At 40.6% G+C, this 15,329-nt stretch overlaps 1 protein-coding gene across 1 annotated transcript; it reads left to right on the forward strand.

Annotated features, from left to right (window-relative positions):
* The first annotated feature begins 12,187 nt into the window (after positions 1 to 12,187).
* On the forward strand, positions 12,188 to 14,980 carry mc2r (melanocortin 2 receptor). Its single transcript, XM_076737540.1, has 2 exons — positions 12,188 to 12,556; positions 14,422 to 14,980. The coding sequence occupies exons 1-2, from the start codon at positions 12,204 to 12,206 to the stop codon at positions 14,978 to 14,980; spliced, it is 912 nt and encodes a 303-aa protein (XP_076593655.1). The 5' UTR covers positions 12,188 to 12,203.
* The last annotated feature ends 349 nt before the right edge of the window (positions 14,981 to 15,329 follow it).

Genomic DNA, 15,329 nt, shown 5'->3' on the forward strand with positions numbered 1-15,329 from the left:
AAAAGTAACAAAAAAAAAAAAATGCTAAATGGTCATAGAGATTATTTGGCCAGGCTATCCCAGAACGTACGAGTTTTATAAAAAGTAGAAAAAAAAAAAAAAAAAAAAGAAACTTCATGTCAGGGAAATAATGAATACTGTGCCATGTAAAAGTCCGAATCTGTTGCACTCCAATCGCATATGAACTGGTACTGACACCGCGAATGCACTGATGAATGCACATAAAAAAAAACAAATAAAAAAAAAACAAAACAGTGTTCAGATTCATGACCAAACCGTCACCTTTTACTGTTTTTTTATCATTCATTCCATTTGTACAGTAGGTCCCTGAAATTTCTAAATAAAAAAAGAAAGTAGAATATCTGTGAACTGATAACTCTTTTATTAAGATTTCCACAGTAAAAGATGGTGTTCTGCTACTAAAGCTGCAAAGGCTTAAAGTTCATGCTGTTTTGCTCAGTCATATGTCGACGGACAGTCCTAAGGTGTTATTGTTCATAAATCCTGACATTGTTAAAAAAAAAAAAAAAAAAAAAAAAAAAAACATCTAAAAAAGAACCTGAAAAAGGAAGAGGGCTCCATTACTCCAGACCTCTTAGACTTCATAGTCAGCACTAGAGGGCAGCACCATCAAGACGACTGCATGACTGTATGACTCACCGCTTTGCTCACAGCAGCCTACGCTGATTACGTCTCGAGATGCTGTGGTTTGAGATTGACAACATATTCACATTCATCTGAAGCATTTGTACTGAAAAATATTAAGGCAGAGTACTACACCTTTAGTACAAGCTCTGTTAACATAAAGTTGTCATGTAATACTGAAATTTGGAAGGAGTATATAGAGAGTGGAATCTCGTGTAGGAGTCTGTATAAGGATTCTTAAATCTGCCTTGAGGAAAATAGAAAATCTCTTCTTCTGCCAAAAGTAACACCCCAAGGGCTAGGGAAAGACATTTTACAAATACACCATGTGAAGAAAATGTAGTTGCACCACAATTTAATAAACATATGAAGAATACTCAGTCGGTTTCCCCCTTTCCACACAGCAGCGTTTTACATGCTGGGGTTTAAGTATGTAATGAAATGTTAACCCAAGGTGGTGTGCATGTTTAACAAGATTACTGACTCTAATACCTTTGCTGTAAGGTCTGAGGTTTCACACAAAGTAATTATTCTTCATCATCGCCTTGCACCTGTGCCTGCACTGGATTACTCAGGTCAGAAATGTTCTAATTCATCCTGATTCAAATGGACTTAAACACACAGAAATGAATAGATGTTCTCAGCTTTGGTCCCCAATGATGTGCTGAAACACATCTCCCTCATCACAACAAGTGGAAATGAAAAGACACACCTGACAGTCAGTTTCCATCAGAGAGAGCATTTCTTTACAACCCCATGAGACAGTGTCAGCCTCTATTACATAACTTTGCCAGTCTAGCATATGAATTAAGGACCTGTATATCTATTTTATTTGTATGTATCAATTTTGCTAAAAATAAAAAATTGACTTCTTATCTTCAACACCATCTGCATACAGCTGGATTCACCTTTCACCCGTACAGGAGTTCAATGGGAACTTCAGCTGAATCATCAAAGGATGTTCTGTCTGCAGGAAATAAGAAATCTCTGTACCAAACATCAAATCCCCGTTAAAATCTACTGAATTGCATCCTGTCAAATTTCCATCATAGTGCAGTCCTCTTCTGCCTATTCCCTCTTGTCCAAATATTTTTCCTCCTGGGAGTTCCACTGACCCATTAAGATCAGCGGGTGATTCAAATAAGTGCTCTTACATTAATCAGTTTCTTATGAAGAAGCATTAGGACGGTCTCTCAGTCTTTCAAGTGCAATTCCAAAATATTCTCCAAAGATTTGTTCAGTCTCTTACAAAGTACTCCTGATTTCTTACTTAATATCCTCCCAAATATGGCCTGAATAGTCACCATATAAAGCAATCATAGAAGGAAATCCTGTTTGTTTCAGTGCAGAGTGTAATGTCTTGCTCTGGCCTAAAAGATGCTTCAGAGGCTTTCCCACCATATGAAAATGGCAGATATCAACTGCTGGCTCAAAAGGTTATATCAGTAAAGCCTAAGCCTCACTTTACTTTAGCCTCAAGAACATTGTCTTTACTGACAACAATAAAAATAGCTTCACCCTTAATGCAAGTAGTTAGTACTGTATGTACATTCTCAGATTCTGTGTACTCTATGAACTATTCCTTCCGTAATATGGCATTAACACAGTATGTGGAAATCTAACATGTGATTGAAACTCCTTGATTGTACGAGTAGATGTGTAAAGCAGTACTCAGCGTATCCACTTATTTCATATGACCCAGCTGCCGCACATTACTCATTTACAGACTTGAAAGCAGCCAAACATGTTATCTTTTTTTTCTTAAATGAACTAAAAATGTAGTTAAAAGCACCTAGTACTAATATGCAGTATATAACTGAGGCACTGTCACTGTACAGTTTATATTCAACACACTCTGTACTAGTTTTTAGTTTAGTCTATCTATTCATTAATTATAGCATGATTTGACATACTGTCGGCTGTCTGATTTGTGTCGTGCATTCCTCTTACACTAAATAAGATGTCTTTATGTTGCGTGTGTGTGTGTGTGTGTGTGTAATATAATATGAGATGTTGAAATGCACCTGCACCACCTTAAACAAACTTAATTCCTGTACCCCATGGCACTAAAAGAAATCAGTTGCGATTTTGGTTCTATTGGCTTGATGAGCCAGGTGTCATCTTTGTTCTCTGAATGAACATCAAATGAGAGAAACTGAGCATATGTTTGTTATATCCCCTGCCAAGAAGAAAACCTTTACAACACCTACATGCAGCTGTCTCTGCAGAGTCAAACTGCTACTCAATGCAGAATCATGACATTGGGCAATTTAAGTTCACCTTTCGGTCTGTGGGTTTCTATATGATCCACTCAGACAAACAGGGGTGCAAAATACTCACATACCAATGGGTGTTTTGCATTTACCCGTGATGTTACATGTGGTATGGCAGCTTAACTCAAGTGAGAGCTGTGTGAACTCTGGACATGCACAGATTCAGGGTGACGGAGGCATTGGGGGATGGAGGCAGAGTGTACATCTAATGAATCAAGATGCCTTGGTGGTGACTCACCAAAGATCATACTCTTTTCCACTTTCTGACCTTGTCTGCCTGTCACCTCCTCCTGACACATGCTCCCATTAAGACTCTCATATCTGCTGCTGTCTCTGCCTGTCTGCCTCCACCTTTTTGTACATCTGTCCCTCGCTACCTGTCTCTCAGCCTTCCAATCCAACCTACCACACAAGGATATACTCTGCTCACGTTTTCACTCACACTGCCATATCTGTAATGCCCCTCTCTCTCAGCACATCACCCTAGTGGAGCTATTTTCAGAAGGTCAGGTCCTCTCTCGAAAGGACTTGGAAGAGAAAAAAGGATGAGGCTGGCTTGATCAATGATAAAGATTTACTTCACAGAAGAAGGTTCTGTGCAACAAGTGCTTGGACATTCATGTCCACGCACTTGTTTCATTACAAGTGTGAAATGTTTTAATCATAGATTGATATCACAGCAGGAGTATATGAAAGAAGCACCTTAGGAATAGGGCCTATTCCTAAGGTGCGGTTTGACAGCCTATTCAATAGGCTGTCATTATGACAAGTAATGCTGCAGCAGAAAATTATTTTCCATGTACTACATTTCTTATCTTCATTGATTTCTGCCAGCACTTGACTCCTTGCAAAGAAACAGCTAATGCAAGGCACTTATGCAGTTTACAATATTAACAGATCTACCCTGAACATTAGTAGTTTTTGAAGCACTGGGTCTTGATTTCAGACAGAGGAAGACAATAGCAGCTTCTTATTGTTAAACAGTGACCATCAGTTTTGCTGGCTAGAACGACAACTGTTGCCAGCAGATTTGTGGGTAGCTAATTAAGCTAATGTTTGCTCCACGAGTTGGGTTTAAACGTCTTCAGCTGATGTTTCAAACTAGAATCTCGCAAAATTGCTCCTGAATACGTAGGCCTGCATATACACAATATTACACAATATCCACATACACAATGTTATGCTAAAAGAGGCTACAGCTGCATGTTTCAGGCAAAAAGTCAACATCCTCCCTAGTTGATGATCCATGTAACATTGGAACACATGAAAATAAAATGCAATGATGTGTAGCACTACTATATTCTGCACTGGTCTACCAGTAAGTATGATCAGGAAAAGTGTGAGATCAGACTTATTTTAACATCACTCTGTCTGGCTGCTTACTTCTTTTCTTCTACATCTTTTCAAACAGTAACTGTGAAGGTTTTGGTTGTTCAGGAGTAAAACGGCAAATTACTTCAGTTAAGATCAACGGTAAACCAGCCCGAGCTCTACTTGATAGTGGCAGTGACCAGACACTAATACACCCCTCTCTACTCCAGAAGGAATCTCCCCTGCGTAAGCCAGTCCTAGATATTTCCTGTGTACATGGTGACAGTAAGTTATATCTTGTGACAGCGGTGTACCTGGGGGTAGCAGGGCAGACTTACCTTCTTGAAGTTGGGGTGGCAGACAGCTTAACCCACCAGGTGGTATTAGGACAGGATATCCCCATGCTTAAGGAGTTGATCCAGTCTTGTAAGGCAGTCAACATTGTCACTAGTCTGCAAAGTCAGAAACAGGGGTTTGAGGAGGAGGGGGAGGGAGCAAGCAGGGGCCAGGCAGTGCCAGCTGAAGAGGTTCAGGGTCTAGAAGAGCTAGTTTCCCAGTTCCCAGTTAAACTCACTCAGAGTCAGAAGGTTGTGATGCTGACAGCAGCTGTGATTTTTTTCAGTGTCGAAGACAGGATGAATCACTGCAGGGCTGCTTTAAACACGCAGTAGTAGTGCAACAGGGTCAAGTTGCAGGGGGGGCTATTCCTTTAGAGACCAGGTGCTGTACTATAGGCAAATCCAGATGACAGGGAAAGACTGGTGGTGCCAAGGGGGCTCCATGAACAGGTGCTAGAGTTGGGCCACAATTTTCCCTGGGCTGGTCATTTAGGATTTAAAAAGACCTTGGACAGGATTGCCAGCAGGTTTTACTGGCCAGGTCTGAGCACAGAGGTACAGCGTAATTGTGAATCCCGTTCAGTGTGCCAGCTAGCAGGGGAAAAGAAAGTTCCAAAATTTCCACTGCAACCACTTCCCATCCTGGATGTTCCATTTCAACTCATAACAATGGATATTATTGGCCCATTACAGCGAACACATTCAGGATACCGCTACATACTGGTGGTTTGTGATTACAGTACCAGATATCCTGAAGCATGTCCCCTGAGAGACATCACTGCTAAACAAATAACCTACTGTATGCATTATTACAGCTGTTTCCAGAGTTGGCATTCCATCACAAATTTTGACAGATCAGGGGACAAATTTCCTGTCAAACATGCTTAGGCAGGTGTACAGGCTATTAGGCATCAAGGGTATTCGGACCACCCCTTACCACCCCCAGACCGATGGCTTAGTGGAGAGGTACAACAGAACTTTGAAGAGCAGTTCGAAATCACCTAGGTCATACCAAGGTGGAGTATAGAAAGAGGAGAGCAAGTAGCAGGGGAGTTGTTGAGTTGGGCTTTTGTTTGTTGTTTCTTCAGTTTATTATGTACTTTGCGTTACCCTGTATTAGACTAGAGTTTTTTACATTTTGTACAAAGTAATATTTGACAACATTAAATGATAAATGTATGCTTTTAAAGAAGTTTTTGTCTGGGGGGCCCCTTCACACGGGTAATGGTATGGGCAAAAACCAAGTAATGAGGATAGCTTGCAGGTGAGGGAGAGTCTTTTGTTTGATAGTGAGAGGAGGTAGGCTGGTACTCTCTGCTATTGTGATCTGCTGATCATGGGAACCCTCCTTGTTCAGCATTTTGCCAGCTTTTGGGGTGAGACTGTGGATTTTTCCTGTTATATGTTTGCAGTGACCATTAAAGAAAAAAGAATCAGAGCTCTGAAGAAAAAAATCTGTTTGTCCGATGCTGCTTATTTTCACACCACGCTCTACACTTCAATCCCTCTGGCTCTCATCCTGTTTGTAGAGGTCTACTACCATCAAAACCCTACAGTAACCTCTGTTTCACTTTTTATGTTACAAGACAAAAGGATTTTAGGATGAGACTGGGGTTGGCTGGACTTGTTGGAGTGTCAAGGTTCAATAGAAAGCATCACCGGGCCAGTAATGTTAGCCTAAGCTTGGATAGACATAAAAACTAAAGTTACAAGATCAAGTCGTATAGTTCTCTCAGTCTTCACAATTTGGTTTTTATTACAGTTATAGTGGCTCACATTTATTTATATATGCAGTTTTACATGCTTCTACAATACTGGAAAATACAGTAAGTCACGTTTGTGCCATGAAATAGCTTCAAGACTTTAAAGTAGATAATTTAGGACTACTTAACACAAAAAAACAAATACCATTTTCGGCATCTTACTGATACATTATATTAATTTGATAAAAATGTTCATCTTTTTGACTCTACCTGATCTAAGTCATCTTATTTAGTATCAGGACAGTTAGCATTATGTCAGCTTAAAAGAAGGGTTAGGGTTATTTTTTGTGATATATCAGTAACAGTAACAGTACAATCATATTCTTAATCTTATTCCCTGTTGTTTTGTTTGGTATTTCTTTAAATAAATCATCCAATCAGAGGTTACATTACAGCAGAAAAAGTAACAGCACCCTGAAAACTCATTAAATGCAAAGTTGCATGAAGTTGCTCTTGCTAGTACCCATGCACACTACTGTGGCAAGAGAGCAAACTCAAAGCCTGACAGACCTGGAGATTAGTTTAGAATTCATAATACCGGAGCAAAATTGAAAACATTTGCTGTACGCACACACGCACACACACACACACACACACACACAAACACACACTGTATGCATACCACATTTAAATTTATGGCCACAATCCACACGCAACTATTCTGCAGCACCAGCGAAATTGTTAAATGGATTATTAGATGTTGGATCTTATTTTCCACATTTGGTTCAATAAGCTTGTAATATTACCAAGTGTTATTATTAAAATGTAACTAAATGAGATATTGTCTGACAGACAGAGAGAAAAAAAAAGGCAAAGAGTATGTCAGTACACTGACCGTCCTTGTGCTGATATCAGAAATGGACCTACTGATGAAAAAGAAAAACACCAGAATGGATGAAATAACATGCGTCACAGCCTTGGTGAGGCAGCCCTTCAAGGCTACAACAACAGTAGCCTACACTCAACCCACTGCATAAATCCTTTTGAATACAGGTTCACCTCATCTCTTACATCAGTGCCTTTTGTGGAAATGCTGGAGAAAAATTACAAAAAAAAAGACAAATCGTCTTCTGAAAGGCTTTTGAACAAGACGGTTGTTTAATCCAGCGGAGTGAGGAACAAGTAAGGCTTTTATATTCTTTAATTCAAGCTTTTACATGTGAAATATCTTATCAAGGCAGCGACACTCAAACTAAAAGTGAATCTATATTTGTTCTATGAATACAGAATATAGGAGTACATTACTGTAAGTGGATGCTCAAATAAGTGTAAGCATCCAGACAGTGACAGAGTTTTTAAAGTATTTTGTAGCTACATAATAAAGTTGTTCACATTAGTTTGTCTGACCATGGCAAACCCGGAAGACAAGAACAAACCAATAAAGGTTACATAGGAGAATGTATTGCTGAGAAACCTTTTACCTTAAAATACATGCTGAAAGAACCACTTAGATCTGAGGCTGCTGTGTAATGAAGAGACAGCATGCAGAGGTGGATAGGCTCACGCTGTCTAGATCTCCATTCATTACCATTCCTGCTCCCACTTTGTGCAGTTCGGGGCTGAATCATATCTCTTTGATCACCTTTCAATGGAAGCTCACTGTTGAGCGATGGTTCTTCCTTCGTCATGAAATGGCAACAAAATAGAAAATGGCAGCAAAATAGACTTTTATGTATCCTCCACCCCATTTCTGTGAACTGTACAAGTTTACAATCATATTTCTTCCAAAAACATCCATCAGTGACACATTCGTAGTCTCCAGCTGTATGCCTTGTGCAATATATGCACAAACATTCTTTCTCTTTCTAGCTAATGACATTTAGTGATATGACGTAGGTGCTACGACTGTATAGAGACCCTTTGTCAGCATTTGCAAAGCCAGCTGTTTGTTCTTCAGGACATGAAAAAAGATGCACAAGATAACGCAGGGAGGGAGGCAATGCAATAAGATGTGTGTGAGTTTTAGCATTGGAAAGGAGGAGGGCAGAGAGAGAAAAGGCCAGAGTGGAAAGAAAATGTGTGCAAAGTAGCTCTGATGGTGAATCCTTGATTGAGCTGCTGATGTGTTTCATGTGATGTGTAGTCCTTTCTTACATCATGCCTGATTAATTACTACAAGCTGTGACCCGGTAGGCCAATGTTATAAAGCAGGGAGAGTTACAGTATGTGGTCAAATTTGTCTACACACCCAATCAGGCAAGGACACTTTTGTGCACATACTACTTTTGTTGCCAAATGCTTGATCAAGGGAGAACTGTTGGGTTGCTGTAGATTAAGAAAATGGTCCTGACCTGCTCTATATGGAAAGTGTCCTGAGGCAATGTCTGTTGTGCTTTGATGTTATACAAATAAAATTGAACTGAATTGAATGGTATGGGCTTAGTTCCAGTGACGGGAAAACCTAATGCTTTGGAAGCACTTAGAAGTTGGAGCATAAAATAATATTTTAGACAATGAGTTTTTCTAACTCTGTGGCATCAGTTTGGGGAAGGTCTTCTCCTTTCCTGTTTCAACATGACAGTGCCCCTGTGTCCAAAGCCAGGTCCATAAAGGCATGAATTTCCCAGTTTGGTGTGGAAGAACTTGAGTGTCCTGGACAGAGCCTTGTCCTCAACCTCATCCAACATCGCAGCAAAGTGCAAGACAGCCAAAGATGAGTGGCTAACTAAAGGCTTCAGCGTGCTTAAAAGAAAGAGCTTGTTGGATCATCGGACATCTCTCACAACTCCTTTCAACGAGTGTTATGTCAACAATCGAGTACAACACAATGAGTGCTTTTGAGACGAGACTTGAAAAAGTGTGGGCTGTAAACCAAATTTGAACAACTCTCATTCTGAACAGCTAGGACACGTCATATGAGCTAGTTCATATCAAGCATACCTCTGCCTTTGTTTCCTTTGAGGGGAATTCTCAGTGTTAAAGCATACAATGATGTTTTAGACAATAGTGTGCTCAAACTTTGTAGGAGGAGTTTGGCACATGAAGCTTCTTTGTTTCGAGAATTTGTAGCTTTTCTGCTCCCTTTTGAGGTTGAAGAGTTTAGTGTTGATTTTTGAACAAAACAGACGTGAGTCAATGAGGGGATAAAGATGAAACTTTAATGATTCCTGAGGCAAAATGTGCCAGTGCAGCAGCAAAGGATACACACAGAATGCAAATGTGGTAAAAGACAGGTTAGAGGTGAATGTGGAGCAAACTGTGCACGTATATGGAGAGAAATGCATGCGGTTGTTTTCCTGGGTTAACTGCCTGAAAAAACAGGAATGCCGCCATAGAGATGCTCTTTATCTTTACAATGGGATTGAAAATGCTTGATGAGTGTAAATCAATTTCATTTTGTCATTTAATCAATAACCTGCCAGGGCCCTGCATGTTTTACCCCAAAGGTTGATTTGTCCTTAAGTCTGATGACATCTGAATATTGATCATGTGCCAGAGGGGATCTATTAAAAAAAACACACACACACACACACACACACAGTTGTGTGTACATCATTTATGGGGAAATTACATAGACTTACGTTCATTTCCTGGAGACTTAAATGACGTAAATTGCTACCTTATTTATTTACCAACACCCCAAACAGAAGCACCAGGACTATGAAAAAAGTAAAAACTGGCAACATGTCACACTTTGGGCTCTTCTTATATGTACTTCCCTTTAAAAGAAGAACACACGTGCGCACACACATACACAGAAAGAGAGCCACACCAAACACAATGAAATGATTTCCTGAACACCACCTGTGGAGATAATCCCACACTCTGTCATTAACTGGTCAATAAATCCCTGACTGTGAACAACACAGATGACAATATGAACATGCCTTTTCACAGGTTTGTATGTCCAGACTGCTATTGGGGTTATTATTACTTGTTATTTTTCATGTTGTACTAAAAAGCTGAGAAGTAGGTTGGACCTGTGGCTGCAGCTCATGGATCAGGCGGACTCTTTCTTAAGTGAAAGTGAGGTGGAAGCTGAGGAACATGTAGTGCATTTGCATCTTGAATTATGAAAAAGGCTAAATTTTATTAAAGCTGGCGGCAGGGGAATGGCAATGTTGGTCAGTTGTTCTGTCAACCTCTTTCCAGACTGAAATGTCTTGACATATATTAAATGGACTGCCATGAAAGGGTAAATTTTGATACATTTGGTGATATCTTAACTTTTCCTGTAGCACCACCACCAGGGCTAAATTTTTTTCTTCAACCAAAAACCTGTAAATCTAATTATATTCCCATCAGCCACTGATGTTCATTGTGTTTAGTGCAAACTAGTAAATGTTAGACTGCTAACATGCTAAACAATGATGATGACCATGATAAACATTATAGCTCTGAATCAGCATATCAACATTGTTATTATTAGCATGTTGCCATGCTGATGTTAGCACGTAGCTCAAAGCACTGTTTCCCTAAGTACAGCTTCACAGACCTGATAGTGTACTGTAGAATCTAAAGGGCAACACAGAGTCAATACACCTGCGAACATTGTGTTCTACATAAGCCCGCCTTTCTATATAAGCCCACTAAGCAGCAGCATCTTGGTCTCAGGGTGAGACCCTTAATGCACAACACAAGGACCCTCGAACTAGCTCACCTAAATGGAATGCAGTCCTTTTCAATGTTAGAATTATTACAACTTTTCTTTTCCTGCTATGACATGCCAAAATGTCTGCTGTGAAGAGGGTCTATTTGACAGTATTTGGGATCCACTTTGGGACCAACAAGAAAAAAAGGGATCAGAGGGTTTTGGATAAAAGCTTGGTATACTACTTACAATCATCTTCAGTCTGCAACTTGGCAGGAATTTACACTCAAAGCCCAGATCACAGAGTATTTCCTTCATTTAATTATGATCAGAATTTTTGTTTTCTAAAGTGCTTTCATAACTATAAGAACACTATTCTATTATAAAGGTTGATATAACTATTTTCAAGTTGAAGGGCAAAATATTAGATGGGCTGTTAAACCTTTAATGAAAGGTCTCATGACTCATCAAAGAAAAAAATACAGTTGTGCTGGAAATGATGAACTCCAAATGCTACATGATTCATACTGAATTCAATACTTGAAACATTGGAAGGAAGGTGACTGAGTCTATGCAACACATTCAGCAGAAGCAGGAGGACTATAGTTACAGATTTGAATAGCTTGTCTTTCCATAGGTGACGCATCAAGCAAACATTCTTACCTTGCTTGAAGAGAAAATAGACAAGCTTGAATAGACATACAAACACCAATCCAGACCACTGCGCTGCAATTTCTTGTAAATCACTCTGGCAATAATTGAGTGTCTGGAAGCCCTGGACAGACATCCTCTGTCTGACAAAAACACTTACAGAAAAAATTGCTTGCAAGTTCCAGATGTGCCTGCAAGGCTGTAAATCATCAAGTCCACCAACCCCCTCCCGCACGCTGAAAATAGGGTAATATGTGAAAAGGACATTTTGTGACAAGTGACAAACCGTATGCAGGGAGCAGCCTTTTGCCTGTCGTGTTTCCTTCAATTTGACCTTAGCTTTTGACCTTATTTATTTGCTGAGGAAGCAGTCACGCTGTATCAGCTGAGGCCAGATTGAACTTCTGGTCATTGTCAGACTATATACTCCTCTACACCGTGCACAGAGAAGAAGACTAAGGCAAGAATGAAAAACTGAAACACTGTGCTAGCCTAACTGAAGCTAACCTTAACACAAACTTATGTTAGCATCATTTTAATATGGTCCAACGCTAAAGATAAGATCCCATGTGAAACTTTTTCCTCAAGTCTCGACACCTTGAGTACTTAACATTAACATTAATGTCTAGGTCGCTGTAGTTTCCATGTTAATCAGCTGTTTGATATTGACAGAACGCTATCTGGGCTAATTATGAATGCTTCCATGGTGAACCGGTCGGACTGCCCTGAGGTGAAGGTCCCCATTCCTCTCTTCTTTGCCATCGGTGTAGTGAGCCTGGCTGAGAACCTGCTGGTTGTGGTGGCCGTCATACGGAATAGGAACCTCCACCTGCCCATGTACTGCTTCATCTGCAGCCTGGCAGGCTTCAACACCATCGCCAGCCTGTCCAAAACCTGCGAGACCGTAATGATTGGGTTTGCTGATGTGGGACAGCTGGAGAAGAAAGGTTCCTCAGAGACAAAGCTGGATGATGTGATGGACTCCCTGCTGTGTATGTCATTTGTGGGCTCCATTTCCAGTTTCCTGGCTATAGCAGTGGACCGGTATGTATGCAGGGCTTGGATTTGCACACAGAAATGTTTAAAATACTTTTAAACCATATATTTAAGAGAGTGAAGGATAGACTTGAATGTGCAATGGTATGAATCCCCATTTCAAAGGCATCATGATGCTGAAAGCTATTTTGTTCCATTTCAAAGAAAAACTGGCTTCAGTGATGGTAAAGGAAACCCGAGCCATGGCTGGCATGTTATAGATTGTAAAACAATGAGTCAAGTGATTTAAGTAATCTGTTTACTGCTGGCTGTTTTGAACTGTTTCTCTGTGGATTGTGGGCCTTATAACCAATTAGCATCTGCTCATATTTAAATCCGAAGCGTCAGGTCTCACTAACTAGTACTTGGGGAGAATTTGAAAGAGTGTGAACTTCTCTCTGGGCTCTAATTCATACATTCACAGCTTATATAAGGCAGTGCTTCTGCATGTTTTACCTCAAGTCATGCACACTTTACATTACTGTCATGTTACTGTTCACCACGTTTTTCCCACCTTCCAGGCAGCCACTCATTTCAGATCATGTCAGTGTGGTATGTTGACATGTAGTGACTCAAAGCATGCCTGTAATCCATCACAGTGAAAATTCACTTTTTGTATGTAGATGAGAGCAAGGACCTTCCATGTGGGGGTGTTCAAATGCTCTTGGGAAGCTTTGACATTTTTGTAAATGGCCTTAAATTGAACTTGCGCCTTTAAGCCTGGGGATATCAGGCCTTTGACAGCTGAAATGTAGCTGTCAACAAACGTGAGAGAACCAAGGGAACTGAAATATCTATATATATCTATATATCTATCTATCCTCAGTAGATAGTGAATGAAACAAAGCAAAAAATGTAACTGTGGATCTTTGGTTGGGTGTTTGGGTCTTGAGTTTTTCAAATACTAGTGAGGTTCAGTTGGGTCATGAATTGAAGATGGCCTGTACAGACTGTAGTTCAGCCTCTAGTTCTAGCGTCATTGAGCTGAGATGAGCTGCAGAGTCAGGGGATAATTCTCTGTGGGTTTGTCACAGTACACATACTAGTTAATCCTGAAAACAGTGTGTCAGTGTGAAAGGGGTCCCTTGTAGTGATGAACCTATAGAAAACTGACACCTGAATCTGCAGCTCTGCTTGACTTTATAAGCTTTATATTGAGCATTTTTTTTAACAATTGATCAAATGAAAATGTGTAATGGGTGTCACTCGAAATGATGGTACTATTTTCAAGGAAAAATCTCTAAAAACCGCCCAGCAGACAGACACGGTTGGGGACTAGCTGATGAACACAGTGGAGCATTTAGCTGTAAAAGAGCCAGATGTTTCCCTCAGGAGTTGGTAGAGACCAAAAACAGAGCTAAAACGACTGTAAATATTGGTAGCATTGTTTAGCGTCTGCTGGATGCCATATTAGCTTAAAGGACCAGTGTGTAGTATTTAGCGACATCTAGTGGTGAGGTTGCAGATTGCACCCAACTGAATGCCCCCTCGTGAAAGGCTCTCTCTAAAGTCAGTATTTGGCTTGTCTGTTCTGGGCTACTGTTGAAACATGGTGGTGCAGCATGGCAGATTCTCTAGGAGAGGACCCCCACCCTCTTTAGCAATGAAGAGCTCATTCTAAGTTGCAGAAAGCATAATGATACTTATTTCAGGTAATTGTACATAAATATAATCATAACTTAGAATATTATCTTACATTTGTGCCAATCCTACATACTAAGTGCCTAAATCCTACATACTGGACCTTTAAAAGATGACTTGTCAATGTTGTGTTCACAATTTGTTTCCACTGGCCACAAGTGGTTGAAAAATGTAAACTGAGAGGACTAAAGATAATGTGAGCAGATGATGAAATAATTTGTTTTCACTTTCAGTTACATCACCATCTTCCATGCACTGCGATACCATAACATCATGACAATGCAGCGCACAGGGGCCATCTTGGGTGTCATTTGGACGACATGTGGGTTGTCAGCTGTGCTCATGGTGAGGTTCTTCGCCTCCAAGTTCATCATGACCTGCTTCATTGTCTTCTTCATCGTCTCCCTGGTGATTATCTGTTTCCTGTATGTCTACATGTTCATGCTGGCTCGCATCCACGCCAGGAAGATCGCTGCTCTGCCCACCAGCAGCAGCGGCAGGGATCGGCATCAGCGGTGGCGGGGCAACAGTATGAGAGGGGCCCTGACTCTCACCATTCTGTTTGGGGCATTCGTGGTGTGTTGGGCGCCATTTTTTGTCCACCTCATCATCATTATGGTGTGTCCCATGAACCCATACTGTGAATGTTACCGATCACTATTCCAGCTGCACATGGTGCTGCTGATGAGCCACGCCCTCATCGACCCAGCCATCTATGCCTTCCGCAGCGCTGAGCTCAGACACACCTTCAGTAGGATGCTGCTTTGTTCTGATTGTAGGCTGTGCTCATAGAGAAAATGTGTTTGAACTTTTTATTTTAGCCTTTGTTTAAACACAGAAGCATGAAGTTGCTCTTTATCTGCAGTCTGCTTTACAGTTGGGCGGTACATATTATTTACACCTCAGAAGCAACAATACAGAGATACTGTACTGCCTCTGAACAGCTGTGGATGGCCCAGGGCATCCTGCAGCATGTCATTTCCTTTGTGTTTGAATGGGCACGTGTAACTGTTCATGTGTGTTAGCATGCACCTCTGCAAATCTCAGCGTTTCTGTTCTTTTTTATTAATCAACTGGCATCTGTCCATCTTTTCTCTGCCTTGCTGGCTATCTAACTTTCCATCCCTCGTCCAACATCCTT

Source organism: Chaetodon auriga, chromosome 8, assembly GCF_051107435.1.
Source record: "Chaetodon auriga isolate fChaAug3 chromosome 8, fChaAug3.hap1, whole genome shotgun sequence".
NCBI lineage: Eukaryota > Metazoa > Chordata > Actinopteri > Chaetodontiformes > Chaetodontidae > Chaetodon > Chaetodon auriga.

Coding starts and splice junctions, on each gene's coding strand:
- mc2r (XM_076737540.1), top strand. CDS start 12,204: ATGAATGCTTCCATGGTGAACCGGTCGGACTGCCCTGAGGTGAAGGTC. Junction 12,557..14,421: donor CTGGCTATAGCAGTGGACCG/GTATGTATGCAG, acceptor TTTCACTTTCAG/TTACATCACCATCTTCCATG.